General features: G+C 39.6%; 1 protein-coding gene across 2 annotated transcripts in view; it reads left to right on the top strand.

Moving 5' to 3' along the window:
* The window catches only part of LOC140210628 (cadherin-1-like), a 59,147-nt gene that overhangs the window by 15,221 nt on the left and 26,280 nt on the right, over window positions 1-17,646 (top strand). For both annotated transcript variants that reach the window (XM_072279759.1, XM_072279760.1), the window contains exons 4-7: window positions 1,183-1,341; window positions 3,396-3,551; window positions 5,508-5,652; window positions 13,291-13,463. In XM_072279759.1, the coding sequence (XP_072135860.1) occupies window positions 1,183-1,341; window positions 3,396-3,551; window positions 5,508-5,652; window positions 13,291-13,463 (633 nt within the window). The remainder of the gene's footprint in view (window positions 1-1,182; window positions 1,342-3,395; window positions 3,552-5,507; window positions 5,653-13,290; window positions 13,464-17,646) is intronic.

The raw sequence follows: 17,646 nt of genomic DNA, 5'->3' as shown, positions 1-17,646 counted from the left end.
TGAATTCTCTCTGAACCCTCTCTAATGTCAGTATATCCTTTCTAAAATAAGGAGCCCAAAACTGCACATAATACTCCCAAGTGTGGTCTCACGAGTGCCTTATAGAGGCTCTGCATCAGATCCCTGCTCTGATATTCTATACCTCTAGAAATGAATGCCAACATTGCATTCGCCTTCTTCACCACCGATTCAATCTGGAAGTTAACCTTTAGAGTATCCTGCACAAAGACTCCCAAGTCCCTTTGCATCTCTGCATTTTGAATTCTTTCCCTATCTAAATAATAGTCTGCCCGTTTATTTCTTCCACCAAACTGCATGACCATACACTTTCCAACTATGTATTTTATTTGCCACTTCTTTGCCCATTCCCCTAAACTATCTAAGTCTCTCTGCAGCCTCTCTGTTTCCTCAGTACTACCCACTCCTCCAGTGCAAATTTAGCCACAAATCCATTAATCCCATAATCCAAATCGTTGACATATATCTTAAAAAGCAGCGGTCCCAACACTGACCCCTGTGGAACTCCACTGGTAACCGGCAGCCAGCCAGAATAGGATCCCTTTATTCCCACTCTCTGTTTTCTGCCGACCAGTCAATGCTCCACCCATGCTAGTAACTTGCCTGTAATTCCATGGGCTCTTATCTTGCTAAGTAGCCTCATGTGTGGCACCTTGTCAAAGGCCTTCTGAAAATCCAAGTACACCACATCCATTGCAATTTTTCCTTTGTCTACCCTGCTTGTAATTTGTTCAAAAAATTGCAGTAGATTAGTCAGGCAGGTTTTTCCTTACAGGAAACAATGCTGGCTTTGGCCCGTCTTGACATGAGCCTCCCTGTATTTCATAATCTCATCCCAAACAGTTGATTCCAACAATTTCCCAACTACTGATGTTGTTGCCAATCCAAACTGACTGGGGTCTGCAAGTGAGGAAATGGAGGATCCAATTGCACAAGGAGGTTTTGAGGCCTAGGAATTGAAACTTATTGATTAGTTTTGAGGGGATGATAGTATTGAATGCTGAGCTGTGGACAATGAAGAGCATCCTGATGTAGTATGTAGATTTGCTGTGCAGATGATCCAGGATTGAGTGAAGAGTCAATGAAATGACATCTGCTGCTGACCTGTTATAGTAGACAAGTAGTAAACTTATTGTAACCTCCCTTCTGATTTTTGAGTTACAGGTGAAAGGTTCTGCAGAGGACAAGTCAGATGTACCAGTGTTCATGTGGCCTTCACGGTTTTCTCATTCTGCGTTGAGACGAAGGAAGCGAGATTGGATGATTCTAGTTATCAAGCATTCAGAAAATGAGCAAGGCCCATTCCCGAAGTACCTTGCACAGGTTTGTCTTTATAGTTCAAATTGTAGTGGAATTCTGCTTTGGGATTGAATCAAACTGTTATCATTTTGATTCAGTTCAAGCTTCTGGTAACATTTGGAATAAAGAATAAGGAGTGTAGACATCAGAAGCAAGGAAGCAGCAAGTGCAGTACTGTACTGTGAAATGTCTTAGGCACTTCTATTTAGCGAGGTGGTTTTGCACAGTATTGCAGTAATTTTATATATCACACTGTACTGCTGCAAAACAAAAACAAATTTCATGACATCCCTCTGCCCCTTGCACTCCTTCCCTGCCTCTGTGCTCCACCCTTATCATTCATTCCCAACAAAATTTGCTCCTGCCGGATTGATAAACATGTTGACAAATACACTAAATCGTTAAAATTTGCAATAAACAATCAAATAACCCCCAAGTTTAAGAATTTCTGCAAGTAAGTGGAATGAAAGTGTGGCTTTTCTGTGTTTCTACTTACCCTAAATCTGCATTTACGGTTTTACATTTGCACTTACAATGCTTTACTTAGGTTCAATTCCCATTGCTGTCTGAAAGGAGTTTGTCTGTTTTCCCTGTGATTGTGTGGGTTTCCTCTGGGTGCTCTGGTTTCCTCCCACAGTCAAAAGACATACCATTTGGTTGGTTAATTGGTCATTGTAAGCTGTCCTGTGATTGTGCTAGGGTTAAATGTCGTGTTGCTGAGCACCACGGCTCAAAGTCCCAGAAGGACATATTCCACACTGTATCGCAATCAAAAAAAATTCTTCACATGTACAGTGAGCCCAATCATTGTGTTCAGAGAACTATTCAGAAAGAAAAGTATATTTGCTATATTTGAATTTGAATTGTCAATGACACAGATTTCTTGGGTGGCTTGCAAATAATTGGGAAACATTCTAATTATGTTAATCAAACATTCCTGAAGAAGGATCTCAGTCCAAAACATTAACTGTTTACCCTTTTCCATTGATCCCGCCTGACCTGCTGTGTTCCTCCAGCATTTTGTGTGTTGCTTTGGATTTCTAGCATTTGTAGATCTTCTTGTGTTTTTGATACAAATTTTTTTTTATATTTCTGTTTAAAAACTTCAGGGAAGTAATGGTTAGAAGACTGAGGTGCAGATGATCCTACTTCTGAAGTCATATTTCTCAGTTTAATGTATTCATATATTTTGCATTACTGAGTAACTCATTTCTTTTTTCTTAGAATTACATTTGAGAGGTTAATTTTGCTACATCTTGCAAGTTCTGCCTTAGCGTATCCTGTATATTTATAAAATAAGCTGTTTTTTGTAAATATTAAGAAAAGCTCTCTGTAAAGTGTTTTAATTGACCAGATTTCACTCTTGTTAAGCTCACTTTACCCCCTCATCTTTCTTTCTGTCTCTTCCACCTACCTTTTGAAACATCACTTGTGCAGAACATATGTCAGATCTACAAATGAGTGATATAATATGTTTGAAATCCTGGTTCCACAATGAGTTGGTTATTAGCCAACTGGTGCTTGGGGGTGTCCAGCAATAAAGAACAAAAGTTATTCTTTGGAGCCAAAATTAGCTGGAGATGTTCTAATCTCCCCATTTAATCCTGCTCTCACTTTCTGTCACAACTGTCACATTTACCCCTGCCCCCAAATTCGGAACTCTTTCTATTTCTTCTTCTCACCAGGAAACCCATCACCTCTTTGTTCTCCCCAGCTTGCATCCCCTTGACTTGGATCCCCTGATTTTCAGCCAGGGTTGTTGGAATATTTATGAGGAGATGATACTGCGCATACTTCACCTAGCTCTCTCAACCTAATTCAGGCAATTTAGAAAAGACATTGAATTAAATACGGGATTTTTGCTTCTTAACCTTCAGTGCTTTACTGTGATGCCTTGAGGTAATTCACACTGAATGTTACTTTAATGGGTATTTTATCCTGTCTTTCTAAATTCCTCCAGCATTTTTTAGCACCTGCAGATTTTCTCTTGTTTGTCGATACATTAATGGGTATTTTATTCTGACTTGTCACAATGTGCCTGTGAATATTATGCTGACATTTCTTTTTCCTCTGAACAGATCAAGTCCGATCGGCAAAAAGAAACAACTGTACTTTACACTATAACAGGCCCAGGAGCCAATCAGCCACCTGTCGGCATTTTTTCTATAAATAGAGACGATGGTAAAATTTATGTGCATAAACCTTTAGACAGAGAAGAAAGAGACAAATACAAAGTGAGTTTCATTAATTATAATCCTTCCTGTACCACAGTGATTTATAGTAGAAAGTTAACTTTGTTCTCAATTATTTCTCTGTACAAGACTGATTCTTGATTCACACAATGTAAGTATAATGTTGCTCAAATAACTGACCTTAAAATTTGAGGGACAACACTTGTTTGGACAGATCACAGTATCAGATGGTTATTGCTGTAATTTGTTATCAAAACCTTCTTGCCCTTTCCCATGCTAATTCATCAGCTCTATCATTGCATATTGGATAATAATGTTACACCCACCCATTCACCTCCCCCCTCACCTCCGTTCAGGACCCCAAACAGTCCTTCCAGGTGAGGGCACAAATCACCTGTAAATCTGTTGGAGTTGTTTATTGTATCTGGAGTTCCCAATGCGATATCCTCTACATTCGTCAGAACTGATGTAAATTGGGAGTCTGCTTTGGCAGGCACCTCTGCTCCTTCTGCAAAAAGTGGAATTTCCCAGTGGTCAAACATTTTAATTTCTACCCATTCCCGTTCTGATATTTCAGTCCATGGGCCCCTCTTCTGCCACAATGAGGAAGCTCTCAGGGTGGAGAGGCCACAGCTCATATTCCATCTAGGTAGCCTCCAACCTGATGGCATGAACATTGATTTTTCCTTCTGGTAATTTTCCTTTTCTCCTCCCCCTACCCTTTCCTTTTTCCCCACTCGGGCTTTTCACCACTTCTTACTTGCCTATCATTTCCTCCGACGGCCCTCCTTCTTCCCTTTCTACCATGGTCCACTCCTCTCCTGTCAGATTCCCTCTTCTCCAGCTCTTTACCTTTCCCACCCACCTGGCTTCACCTACCCTCTTCTAGCTTGTCCTCCTTCCCTTACGCCCACCTTTTTACTCTGGCATCTTCCCCCACCCTATCTAGTCCTGAAGAAGAGTCTCGATCTGAAACATTGGCTGTTTATTCATTTCCATAGGTGCTGTCTGATCGGCTGATTTTCTCCAGTATTATGTGTGTGTTACATTGGGTCAAAATTATAGCTTTAGCAGCACGAATGCATTCATATTTTTGAAAAACAACATAAAATAAATGTATAGTTTGTATACCATTTCCTTTAACTCTCCCAACTGATTTTTTGAAAGGAGTAATTTATTACAATAACACTGAATGATTACAAAAGTCTTTAGGGTTCAGTGGTTTCATATTAACTCACTGGCCTGCATTTTATGGATGTAATAACTGCAGGAAAGTTCACAGTATTTGCAATTAGGTGGATACACAGTTTATCTCAAGTTGCTGCTGGTGATCAGTGAGCTTCTCCACAAACAGCTGTTGACAGATTTCTCCAGCAGAATCAAGGGAAATACTGGAGATATGTGTCAATTATACAGTTTCATCAAATTCTGTTGTTGAGTGAAAGACAAGTGAGTTTGATTTAGTTTACTAAGCCATTCCTGCATTTGGTAAACTCTGCCGAAGTGTAATTGGTTTTAAGATGGAAACATTTATTCATGGCATATTTCTGTTTATACTTCAACTGAAGCATATAATGATTTCAATTTTGCACCACAACAGATTAATTTGTCTGTTTTTCTTTCTGATTTTCTCACTGTGAGGACACTTTAATGACTGCTGTTTGTTGGTGGAGAACTGATTTTTGGTAATCATGATCAGAAAGGATCTAAATTCAGGCTTCTGAATTAAGTACAGTATTTTTGTAATCATCTTTCACTGATCAGAGGGAGGTGCTGTGCAAAGCAAAATCCAGACCTGCGTCTTTGTGATAATAACTGACTTGTTAATAGTCAAGGTGAAATGGACATGGGTCTTTCAATCCATTGTGAACCAACTAACCAACACACAACTTTTAAACGTCTTGGGTTTCTGGTTCAATATTGAATGAATGTTTCTTATTGCAGTACTTTTGAAGCTATTGTACCCTAACAACCAATATTCTTATCTCACTGAAATAGCTGTTAGCTCATGCACTAGATGAAAATGGGGTTCAACTTGAAGATGCAGTGGATGTTGTCATCGAAGTCATTGATATGAATGATAATAAGCCACAATTTGTTGATCCAACTTTCTATGGCAGGGTGGTAGAAGGAGCTACACCAGGTAAGGGGAACATTTTGTTTTGTCTTATTTCTGAATTGAGATTGAGACAATTAAATGACAGTGAATCTTGATTTTTTTGCCTCAATAGATTATTCCTACTCTTAATGTATGTTTGTTGATCCAGCGTGTTCGGATGGATCAAATGTTACAATTCTACTGCACTTTGCTGCCAAAAAGTTTCACTTGTTTCCTCTGAAGCTTTTGAATTTGTGTGTTTTCTGTAAGATCAGTGAAAGGTCTTGTCTCCCAAGAACCACCATTTCAAATAAGCAGCCACGTTATTTAATTTTTGCAATGATTATTTGGACAAGCAGGCTAATGAAGAAGTTTCCACATCCAATAATACAGTTCCTACTGCGTTTACATCAGTTACACAATATCATCTATTCACAGGAATAACTGCACTTAATCTTCTTTTGGCCAGGAAACTGACTAAGTAAATTAAGAAAACTTAAAACGGGCATTAACGTATCCTACTGTGTGCAGATCGCTACAAAGGAAAGGGCACATGACTGATTCTTCCAAAGGTGCCATGTGTTTATCTGACGGCTTTCATCACTAATTCTGACAGTGCAGCAGCCTCTCTGCTTTTTTCTCCCATATGGAGAATGTACTGTGTCTTAAACTCTCCAGCCTAGAGTTTGTTTAGGGTGTTCATTCAGAGTGAGAACATATTTGCAAAGGGAACATTCTGAGGGGCTTCAACAGGGTAGATGCTTTTGCTATCAATGGGCATTCAAGAATTGCAGGTTGGGTACCCCTTATGTGAAAATCCAAAATCCAAAAACCTTCAAAATCTGAAATTTTTTTGAGTGCTGACATGACGTCACATTTGGAAAATTCAGCAAGGCACGCGGAAAGCTCCCAGGTGAAGTGCAGGTGATGAGAGTGAGGAGATCATCGATCAGGGTCACAGGGAAGTAGTCACCCCTAAGCTGCAGGAGGCGAGTAGCTGGGTGACTGTCAGGAGAAATGGAAATGTGAATAGACAGTTAGCGCAGATCACCCCTGTGGCCATTCTCCTTAATAATAAGTATACCGTTTTGGATACTGTTGTGGGGGTGACCTCCCAGGGGATTGCTACAGAGACTGAGTTACTGGCACTGATTATGGGTCCATGGTGCAGAAGGGAAGGAGGGAGAAGAAGGGAGAGGTATGATAGAGGATTCAATAGTCAGAGGAACAGACAGGAGATTACGTAGACATGAATGGGACACCCAGATCGTATGTTGCCTCCCAGGTGCCAGGGTCAGGGACATCTCAGATTGTGTCCACAGGTTTTTGGAGAGGGAGGGAGAGCAGCCAGATGTCTTGGTAGATATTGGTACCAATGACATAGGATGGAAAAGCAGAAAGTCATTATGAGAGAATTTGGAGAGCTGGGCAGAAAGCTGAGAAGCATGACCTCCAGGGTAGTAATTTCTGGATTGCTACCTGTGTCACACACCAGTGAGAGTAGAAACAGGATGATTCTGCAGATAAATTCATGGCTAAGAAGCTGATGCAGGGGGCAGAGCTTCAAGTTCTTGGATCATTGGGATCTCTTCTGGAGAAGGTATGACCTGTACAAGAGGGACGGGTTGCACCTGAACCTGAGGGGGCCAATATTCTTGTGGGCAGGTTTATTAGAGCTGTTGGAGAGGGCTTAAACTAATTTGGCTGGGGGAGGGAACCGGACTGAAGGGAATCGGGATAGGATGGATGGTTTAAAAAAAAGCAAAAATGGAATACAGTCAGGCTGTCAGGAAGGGCAGGCAGATGATAGGACAAAATTGCAGCCAGCAGAGTGAGTATCAGTGCATTAGGAATGAAGAATCAAGAAGGGTAGCATATCGTTGAATCACTGAATCGTGGCTGAAGGTTGGTTGTAGTTGGGAGCTGAATGAACAAGTTTACACATTGTATTGGAGGGATAGGAAAGTAGGCAGAGGGGAAGAATGGCACCAAATTATTAGAACAACGTGACGTAGGATCGGAAGTTGTGGGTTGAGTTAAGAAACGGCAAGGGTAAAAGGATCCTGATGGTCTCCCAACAGTAGCTGGGATATGGACTACAGATTACAGTGGGAAATAGGAAAGCCGTGTCAAAAGGGCATGGTTATGATAGTCATGGGAGATTTTAACATGCAGGTTGTTTGGGAAAATCAGGTTGAAAATGGATCTCAAGAGAATGAATTTGCTGAATGCCTATGAAATGTCTTTTTAGAGCAGTTTGTCATTGTGCCTACCAGGGGATCAGCTTTACTGGACTGAGCATTATGGAATGAACTGGAGGCGGTTTAGGGACCTTAAGGTAAAGGAAACCTTAGGATGCAGTGATCATAATGATTGAGTTCAACTTCAAATTTAATAGGGAGAAATTAAAGTCTGACAAAGCAGTATTTCAGTGCACTATAGGAAGTTATAGTGGTATGAGAGTGGATTTAGTAAATTGGAAGGAGATAACAGCAGAGCAGCAATGGGGTGAGTTTCTGAGAAAAATGAGTAAGGTGCAGGTTAGATGTATTCCAAAAACAAGAAATACTCAAGTTGCAAAATAGTACAATTGTGGCTGACAAGGGAAATCAAAGCTATTGTAAAAGCAAAAGAGAGGGCATACAGCAAAGTAAACATTAGCTGGAAGTTGGAGGATTGGGTAAGTTTTAAAAACCTGCAGAAAGCAACTGAAAGAACCATTAGGAGGGAAAAGATGAAATATGAAAGCAAGCTAGCAATCACCATCAAAGTGGTTAGTAAAAGCTTTTTCAAGTATGTAAAAAAAATAAGAGGGATGAGAATGGATATAGGACCTCTAAAAATGAGGCTGGAGAAATAACAACAGGGAACAAGGAGATGGCAGATGAACTAAATGAGTATTTTGCACCGGTATTCACTATGGAAGATGCTAGCAGTGTGCCAGGTATTCAAGGATGTGAGGGAAGAGAAGTGAGTGTAGTTAGTATGACATGGGAGAAGGTGCTCAAACAGCTGAAAGACCTAAAGGTACATGAATCACTCGGACCAGATGAACTGCACCCTAGTGTCCTGAAATGGATAGCAGAAGAGATTCTGAAGGCATTAGTAATGATCCTTCAAGAATCACTGGACTCTTGCATGGTTCCGGAGCACTGGAAAATTGCAAATGTCACTCCACTCTTTAAGAAAGGAGGGAAACAGCAGAGAGGAAAAGTTAAACTGACCTCTGTGGTTGGGAAAATGTTAAGGATGATATAATGGAGTACTTAGTGACACAGGACAAGATAGGACAAAGTCAGCATGTTCCATCAGGGAAAATCTTGCCTGATAAACCTGTTGGAACCCTTTGAGGAGATTGCAAGTAGAGTAAATAAAGGAGATGCAGTGGATGTTGTATATTTGGACTTTCAGAAGGCCTTTGACAAGGTGCCATACATGAGGCTGCTTACCAAGTTAGGAGCCCATGGTATTACAGGAAAGTTACGGCATGGTTAGAGCATTGGCTGATTGGAAGATGGCAGCGAGTGGGAATAAAAGGATCCTTGTCTGGTTGGCTGCCAGTGACTAGTGGTGTTCCGCAGGGGTCAGTTTTGGGACCACTTCTTTTTATGCTGTATATCAATGATTTTGATGATGGAATAGATGCCTTTGATGCCAAGTTTGCAGATGACGTGAAGATTAGTGGAGGGGTGGGTAGGAAATAGGAAGGCTGTAGTAGGATTAGACAGGTTAGGAGAATGGGCAAGAAGGTGGCAAATGAAATACAATGTGAAAAATGCATGGTCATGCACTTTGTTAGAAGAAATAAATGTTGGGACTATTTTCTAAACGGGGAGAAAATCCAAAAACCTGAGGTGCAAAGGGACTTGGGGATCCTTGTGCAAAACACCCTAATGGTTAACTTGTAGATTGAGTCGGTGGTGAGGAGTGCAAATGTAATGTTAGCATTCATTTCAAGAGGTCTAGCATATAATAAGCACAAGGGTGTCATGCTGAAGCTTTAGAAGGCACTAGTAACACCTCACCTTGAGTATTGTGAACAGTTTTGGGCTCCTTATCTAAGAAAACAGGTGCTGGCATTGGAGAGGGTCCAGAGGCGGTTCACAAGGATAATTCCGGGAATGAAAGGGTTATCATACGAGGAACTTTTGATGGCTCTGGGCCTGGACTCGTTGAAATTTAGAAGGTTGAGGGGGACTCTCATTGAAATCTTTTAGACAGAGTGGATGTGGAAAGGATGTTTCAATTGGTGAGGGAATCTAGGACAAGAGGACACAGCCTCAGGATAGAGGTGCGTCCATTTAAAACAGGGATGCAGAGGTTTATTTAGCCAGAGGGTAGTGAATTTATAGAGTCTGTTACCTCAGGCATCTGTGGAGGCCAGATCATTGGGATATTTAAAGCAGAGATTGATAGGGTCTTGATTGGCCACAGCATCAAAGGTTACAGGGAGAAGGCTGAGGAGTGGGGTGAGGAAGGAATAAAAGGATTAGCCATGATTGAATCATGGAGCAGACTCGATGGGCCAAATGGCCTAATTCTGATTTTATGAGAGCCAGTGGATGTAGTGTACCTGGACTTTCAGAAAGCCTTTGATAAAGTCCCACATAGGAGATTAGTGGGCAAAATTAGGGCACATGGTATTGGGGGCAGAGTACTGACATGGATTGAAAATTGGCTGGCTGACAGAAAACAAAGAGTAGCGATTAATGGGTCCCTTTCGGAATGGCAGGCGGTGACCAGTGGGGTACCGCAGGGTTCAGTGCTGGGACCGCAGGGTTCAGTGCTGGGACCGCAGCTGTTTACAATATATATTAATGATTTAGATGAGGGAATTGAAAGTAACATTAGCGAATTTGCTGATGACACAAAGCTGGGAGGCAGTGTGAAATGTGAGGAGGATGTTATGAGAATGCAGGGTGACTTGGACAGGCTGGGTGAGTGGGCAGGTGCATGGCAGATGCAGTTTAATGTGGATAAGTGTGAGGTTATCCACTTTGGTGGTAAGAACGGGAAGGCAGATTATTATCTAAATGGTGTCAAGTTAGGAAAAGGGAAGCACAGCGAGATCTATGTGTTCTTGTACATCAGTCACTTAAAGCAAGTATGTAAGTACAGCAGGCAGTGAAAAAAGCTAATGGCATGCTGGCCTTCATAACAAGGGGAATTGAGTATAAGAGCAAAGAGGTCCTTCTGCAGCTGTACAGGGCCCTGGTGAGACCACACCTGGAGTACTGTGTGCAGTTTTGGTCTCCAAATTTGAGGAAGGACATTCTTGCTATTGAGGGAGTGCAGCATAGGTTCACAAGGTTAATTCCTGGGATGGCGGGACTGTCATATGTCGAAAGATTGGAGCGACTGGGCTTCTATACACTGGAATTTAGAAGGCTGAGAGGGGATCTTATTGAAACATATAAGATTATTAAGGGATTGGACACGCTGCAGGCAGGAAGCATGTTCCCGCTGATGGGTGAGTCCAGAACCAGAGGCCACAGTTAAGAATTAGGCGTAGGCCATTTAGAACGGAGTTGAGGAAAAACTTTTTCACCCAGAGAGTGGTGGATATATGGAATGCTCTGCCCCAGAAGGCTGTGGAGGCCAGGTCTCTGGATGCTTTCAAAAAAGAGATGGATAGAGCTGTTAAAGATAGTGGAATCAAAGGTTATGGGAATAAGGCAGGAACTGGATACTGATAGTGGATGATCAGCCATGATCACAGTGAATGGCGGTGCTGGCTCGAAGGGCCGAATGGCCTACTCTTGCACCTATTGTCTATTGTCTATATCTTTTGGTCTTATGGTGTATGCAGAGGTCTCTGTGTACCACAGACAGTTTTGAAAACTGAGCTCACATATGTAATGAAGAGAAGTGAATTAAAAATAGAAAAACACTGCATAAAGTGAAAAATGAAAATCGCGATCGTGTAATGAAAGAGAGTCAGAGTGGTAGCGCACATATCCCACTTAAGTTTGCTGATCATGAACCTCGCAAAGATCTATCACAGTGAACTGAAAATTGAAGGTATTGGTAAATATTCAGTAAGCTGGTTGCAGAAATTTAAGAAAAGGTATGGCATAAATTTTTAACATGTCAGCTGAATACAAAGCAGGACAGAAATCTATTGATGAGTTTGCCAAGTTTGTCACTGCACACATTATATTTTCATTATCGTAATGTTGTGGAATAATTTTCACTGTTCCATACATATGTGTGATAAAGACTGCGTAGCTTTCGCACATAAATTCAGAGTTGGAAATGATGGCGATCCCAAGCTATCGCAGTATATATCCCAAAAAACAAAAAGATCCAAAATCTGAAACACTTCCAGCCCCAAGCATTTCAGATAAGGGGTGCTCAAACTGTGCTAGATATGAAATCAGCCTCTTATGATCTAATGAGAGGGAATTGCTTCTGATGAGTGTGAATCTTTGCAAGTCTTTACTCCTGGGGGTTACTGAGCCACACTCATAGCTTGGGTAATTTTCTTTGGATAGCTGGAGTGAGGTTATTGGTTGAGCGAGTGAATTGCTGATGACCCATGACATTTTATGCTGGAGCAGGCTCGAGGCCATGACCTCCTCCTGCAGTTTCTCAGGCTGGAGTAGTTTTGAGCAGCAGTGAGATTTATGAAGTCCTGTTCTTTACTTTCTCCATCTAGTTCTACATGAATGTGTCATAACATAAGAATATAGGAAATAGAAGCAGGAGAAGGCCATCTGGCCTGTCGCAGCTGCTCCACTATTCAATAAGATCATGGCTGATCTAGTCTCATCTCATCACCTGCCAATTGCCCAGAAACCTTAATTCCCCTAGTATGCAAAACTCTATTCAACCTTGTCTTAAATATATTTACTGAGGTAGCCTCCGCTTCATTGGGCAGAGAATTCCACATATTCACCACTATCTGGGAAAAGCAGTTCCTCCTCATCTCCATCCTAAACTTACTCCCCTGAACTATGTCCCTTAGTTCTAGCCTCACTTACCATTGGAAACAGCTCTCCTGCCTCTATCTTATCTATCCCTTTCAAAATCTTATGTTTCTATAAGATCTCCTCTCATTCTTCTGAATTCCAGTGACTCCAGTCCCAGGTGACTCAATCTTTCCTTATAGTCCAAAAATCTCTCAAAATGTAATTCATAATGTCATTTAAGTGTTCTATATTTATGCATTCAAAATACAAGCACTCTCTTTTAATCGAGTATTATTTCCTGTACACTGGCTAAAATTGCACATTATTTATTCAATGATAAATGTGTTCTACTGAGAGTGGAGAGGCTAATGTGTATTTAACACTTGAATCTTGTATCTATATTGGTTGATTAAGCATTCTTGTTCATTTAAAAAATCTATTACGAGTTACAGATATAAATATGTGAATTATATAGGTCATCACACTACCCCATGATACGTGTGCACCTCACTAAAGGTAAGCACTAAGGTAGGCTCATATTTCAGACTCATGTGTCTTCCTTTGAATTAGTTTAATGTTTTGAAGTTACAAAACATAACAACTAATATTGCAGTAGTGCTAATTTATGAAAAACAATGCATTGGTTCCATCTCAGAAGATGCAAAGTTATGTGATGAAATTGATCCAATTAAACCTATTACTTTCCATGGATTTGGGGGAAGATAATGTTTATGAAGCTGTCGGTGTAATTTTAATGTACATTTGTCAATAGGTACTGCATTCATGAATGTGACAGCCACAGATGCAGATCAGAAAGACACTGCTAATTCTATAATCAAATACTCCATTGACAGTCAAGATCCAGCCAGTCCTAATTCACAGATGTTTACAATTAGTTCAACAAGTGGACTGATCAGTGTGCTGCGTGTAGGTCTGGACCGGGAGGTAAGTGGGCAGAGATAACTCATTGCACATAGTTGAAAGGATTGTTGCTGAAATGTTTATTCCTATTTGTAGCATCTTTTACGTTGCTTTCCCCTGCTTTAGTGAGTAAGTAATTGTTTTCATGTGTAATGTTAAATCTCTTTTAAAATGTAATTCAATTCCAATTGAAGCATGCTCGAGGGCGCCCATGATGAGTATTCTGTGCTTGCTTGCTTGCAGTTCAATAAGGTTAATGCTTCTGTCTGCCTCGTCACTCAATGATTCATGGGAGATGCATTTATGATGGAAAGGAAGAAATCTAGGTGGAAACATACACAATTAAAACTATAGAAACATTGTCAAATTGCAAGTATAGATACTGGGTAAGATTTATGTTCCATGTAAAATACATATGGAAGATTAGTAGTGAAGTATGTCTGGTAATATTGAAATTATTTTAACGAATGATTTATTCAAATGCAAAAAAATCTTATTTGAATTACATTCATCATACCAAGAAATAACCTGTTTAAATTTCTGTACATGTTGCAGGAGACACATTTTGTGTTGGTGCCCTATGAGATGGCATTCATTGCCATTTTAACAAAAGGTACTTTATCTGTAGTTTGAAGTTGTCCAGTAGAAGAATTAGAGTGCAGTTGAGGAAAAAATTTTGCTCTTCAAGAAGTGGGAATCTGGAGTGGTTGGCCTGGATACATGACGAAAGCGGCAACTCTTATTACACTTAAGATATTCAGAGATTTGCTTGGTGGCCGCTGATGAGTAACAGCTCTCTTCTGGTGCACCTAAGTTACTTTTGTCTGCAACCTTTTGAAATACTACTGTTGGATGGGTTATTACATTACCATGACTACCAAAGCAGCTTTGGAAGCTATTCAAAAACTTACTGAGGAGTTTCAACAGCTCAGAAAAGAAGCGTCGGCTGATTCGCAACAAATCAGCACTGAAATTAAACAAATAGGTATGAAATTAGACGATATTCAAGCAATTCTAACCAAGCATGAAAAGAAGATAAAGTAAAATGAAGAGGTTATTACTATACTGGATGACAGAATGGATGATTTTGCAAAAGCTGTATGAAAAACAATCCAAGTCCAACGAAATACTGAGACAGAAGATTATTGATTTTGAAAACAGGAGTAGGAGAAACAATTTACGAATCTTGGGCCTTAAAGAGCTAACGGAAGGATATAATCCTAAAGCATTCTTTGCAAACCTTTTGATAGAATTATTCCCTGACATTATAAAGTCTCTGCCTTTGATTGATTGTGCTCACAAGTCGCCTATCTACAGATCGACTTCAAAATCAAAAGCAAGATCAATCATTATATGTTTCCATGAATTTCAAATAAAGGACTGTCTGATTCCTGATGGCTGTGGAAAAGGTATGATTAACTACCAAAGTCAGAAGATTCGTATTGTTGAAGATTTTATGGCAGAACGTGTTAAGTTTTAAGAAGTTATGGCGGAGCTATACAGCCAAAATTTTAAGCCTTCTCTTCGTTTTCCGGCTCGACTGAGAATCACAATGGAAGATGGATCACTTAAATGGTTTTGTACGAAGGAGCAGGCATAATAGTTTTTAGACTCAAAAAATGACCGTATATAAATATTGAATAGATTAAAAATCTTGCAAAACAGAAATACTATATATTAAAAATGACTGTTTAATATTTTTTCAGTATGAATAATTGCTCCTTCTGTTTGATAAACCTGTCTAAGCTTGTTTTTTTTAAAATTTGTATTATTTAGTCTTGATTGGAACAGTAAATAACCTTGAATTCTTTGGAGCAGTTCCAAAAGGCTTTCTAAGGGGATGTTTTCAGTGGGGGGCAGATACTGGTTGTTCTTTGACCAATTTTCTCCCTTTGGGAGGAGAGAGGGAGATGGGGAGCTCTTTTTCCTTGAAGCTGATTTGGGAATCTAGTCAATTCTGTTGTTTAGTTAATATATCTCGGGGTGTATTATTTGGGTTTAATACACATTTCTCTGATTGCTACTTTCACCTTTCTTATAGATAGTTTTAAAATGGATCAAAGTATTAATTTACTTAGTTTTAGTGTGAAAGGGCTAAATCACCCATTGAAAAGAAATAAGATTTTTGCCCATATTAAAAAAACTTAAGGTACCAATTGTTTTTCTTCAAGAAACCCATGTATGTAAATGTGACAATTCACGCCTTTTTAATCGATGGAGGGACTCTCATTTCCATTCCTCATTTCAGGTCAAAGCCAGAGAAGTTTCGATCCTTATAGATAATGAATTTCTCTTTGTTGAACATAAAGTAATTTCTGATACTAATGGTCCTTTTGTTGTAGTATCAGGGAAACTAAATAACAAGCTAATGGTATTTGCCAATGTATATGCCCCGAATATAGATAACCCAGGTTTCTTTGTGCGTTTTTTTTAAATTTTTGCCAGATCTAAGTCTGTACTCATTGGTGATGGGTGGAGACTTTAACTGTTGCTTAGATCCAGCTTTAGATCATTCATCTTCTAAACTAATGATACCAAATAAATCAGCTGTGTTTATTAAATCTTTAATGAAATGTGGTATTGTTGATGCTTGGCATTTTTTTCATCCAGTAGACAAGGAATATTCATTTTTCTCTCATGTCCATCATACATATTCCAGGATTGATTTTTTTTTATTGATAGCCAAATGATTCCATCAGTTCGATCCTGTGAATATAAAGAGATTACTGTCTCAGATCATGCTCCTGTGCTCTTATTTTTAAATCTCCCTGGTCTTCTTCAACCAAATAGGTTTTGTTGATTTAATTTAACTTTGTTATCTGATAAAGATTTTATAAAGTTTATTGAGAGACAAATTATTCTTTTTTTTGAAGAGAATACGTTAGAGGTGACTTCTAGCCTTAAAAGATGGGATACCTTTAAGGCATATACTAGAGGACAAATTATTTCTTATACTGCAAGTATTAAGAAAAAAGCTAATAAAGAAAGAAGTGATTTAGCTAATCAGCTGAAACAATTAGACCAAGAGAACGCCTTGGCTCCAGAACCTGTCTTATATAAAAGACGTGTTGAAACTAAAACTAAATATGATGTCCTTTTAACCTATCTAATTGAAACCCAACTTCTAAAAGATAAAAGTCAATTTTATATTCATGGAGATAAAACAGGTAAATTATTGGCTGATCAAATTAAAACCTTTATAGCTGAACAGCAGATTAAAGAAATATACAAAGCTAATGGTGAGAGGACAACTGATTATATAGGAATAAATGATACTTTTATAACATTTTATTCTAAAAAAAAGTTCTGAATCTTCTAAGGATAACACTGTAATGAACAATTTTTTTAGACCAACTAAGCATTCCTACAATTTCTGCTGACAACGGAAAGTTATTGGAACAACCTATTTCTTTTGAGGAAATTGTTGAGGTGGTGCACTCATTATATTTGAGGAAAGCTCTGGGTCCAGATGGATTTTCTGGAGAGCTTTACAAGATCTTTTCCTCACTGCTTATACCTCATCTATGTTCAGTTTTTTTTGCATTCATTCAAGTTGGGCAGACTCCCTCAATCCTTTTATGAGGGTTCCATTTCACTTATCCTTAAAAAGAATGAGGATCCAACTGAATGTTCTTCTTATAGACCAATTTCTTTACTTAATGTTAATACTAAGATCCTATCTAAAGTTTTGGCCCTTAGGATTGAAAATATTTTACCATATATCATTTCCGATAACCAAACTGGATTTATCAAAAATCAATATTCTTAATTTAATATTCATCAGTTATTAAATATTACAAGACTGCATGGGCGCGTGACATCAACAGGACAGCGCAGAGAGTTTAAAAAGGAGACCACCCTACACAGAGGGCAGCGGTCGGAGCGGGCAGTGGAGTGAGTGGTAGCAGAGTGTAGGGCTTTGGCTTCAATGGACTTTGGCGGTAAACGGGACGAGGCGAGAACGAAGCACCAACTCTTTCTTTCTCCCTCCCCCCCCACCTTTCGTGAATCGGCCCGGACAGACAGGAACAGCAGGGCTCTCACATCTAACGGTACCCGCTAATGGTTTAAAGTTCATCTGTTTGGCGAGGTAAGTGGGTGAGTAGACTTATTTTTCCTGTTTCGTTCCTGTAGAATTAGGTAGCATGCCTGCAGGGTTAGTGCTTTGTTCAGGGTGTCAGGTGTGGGAATCCTGGGAGACCTCCAG

This window comes from Mobula birostris, chromosome 15, assembly GCF_030028105.1.
Source record: "Mobula birostris isolate sMobBir1 chromosome 15, sMobBir1.hap1, whole genome shotgun sequence".
Classification (NCBI taxonomy): Eukaryota; Metazoa; Chordata; class Chondrichthyes; order Myliobatiformes; family Myliobatidae; genus Mobula; species Mobula birostris.
Note: the sequence above shows the minus strand (reverse complement) of the source record. Positions and strands in the feature narration are given on the sequence as shown.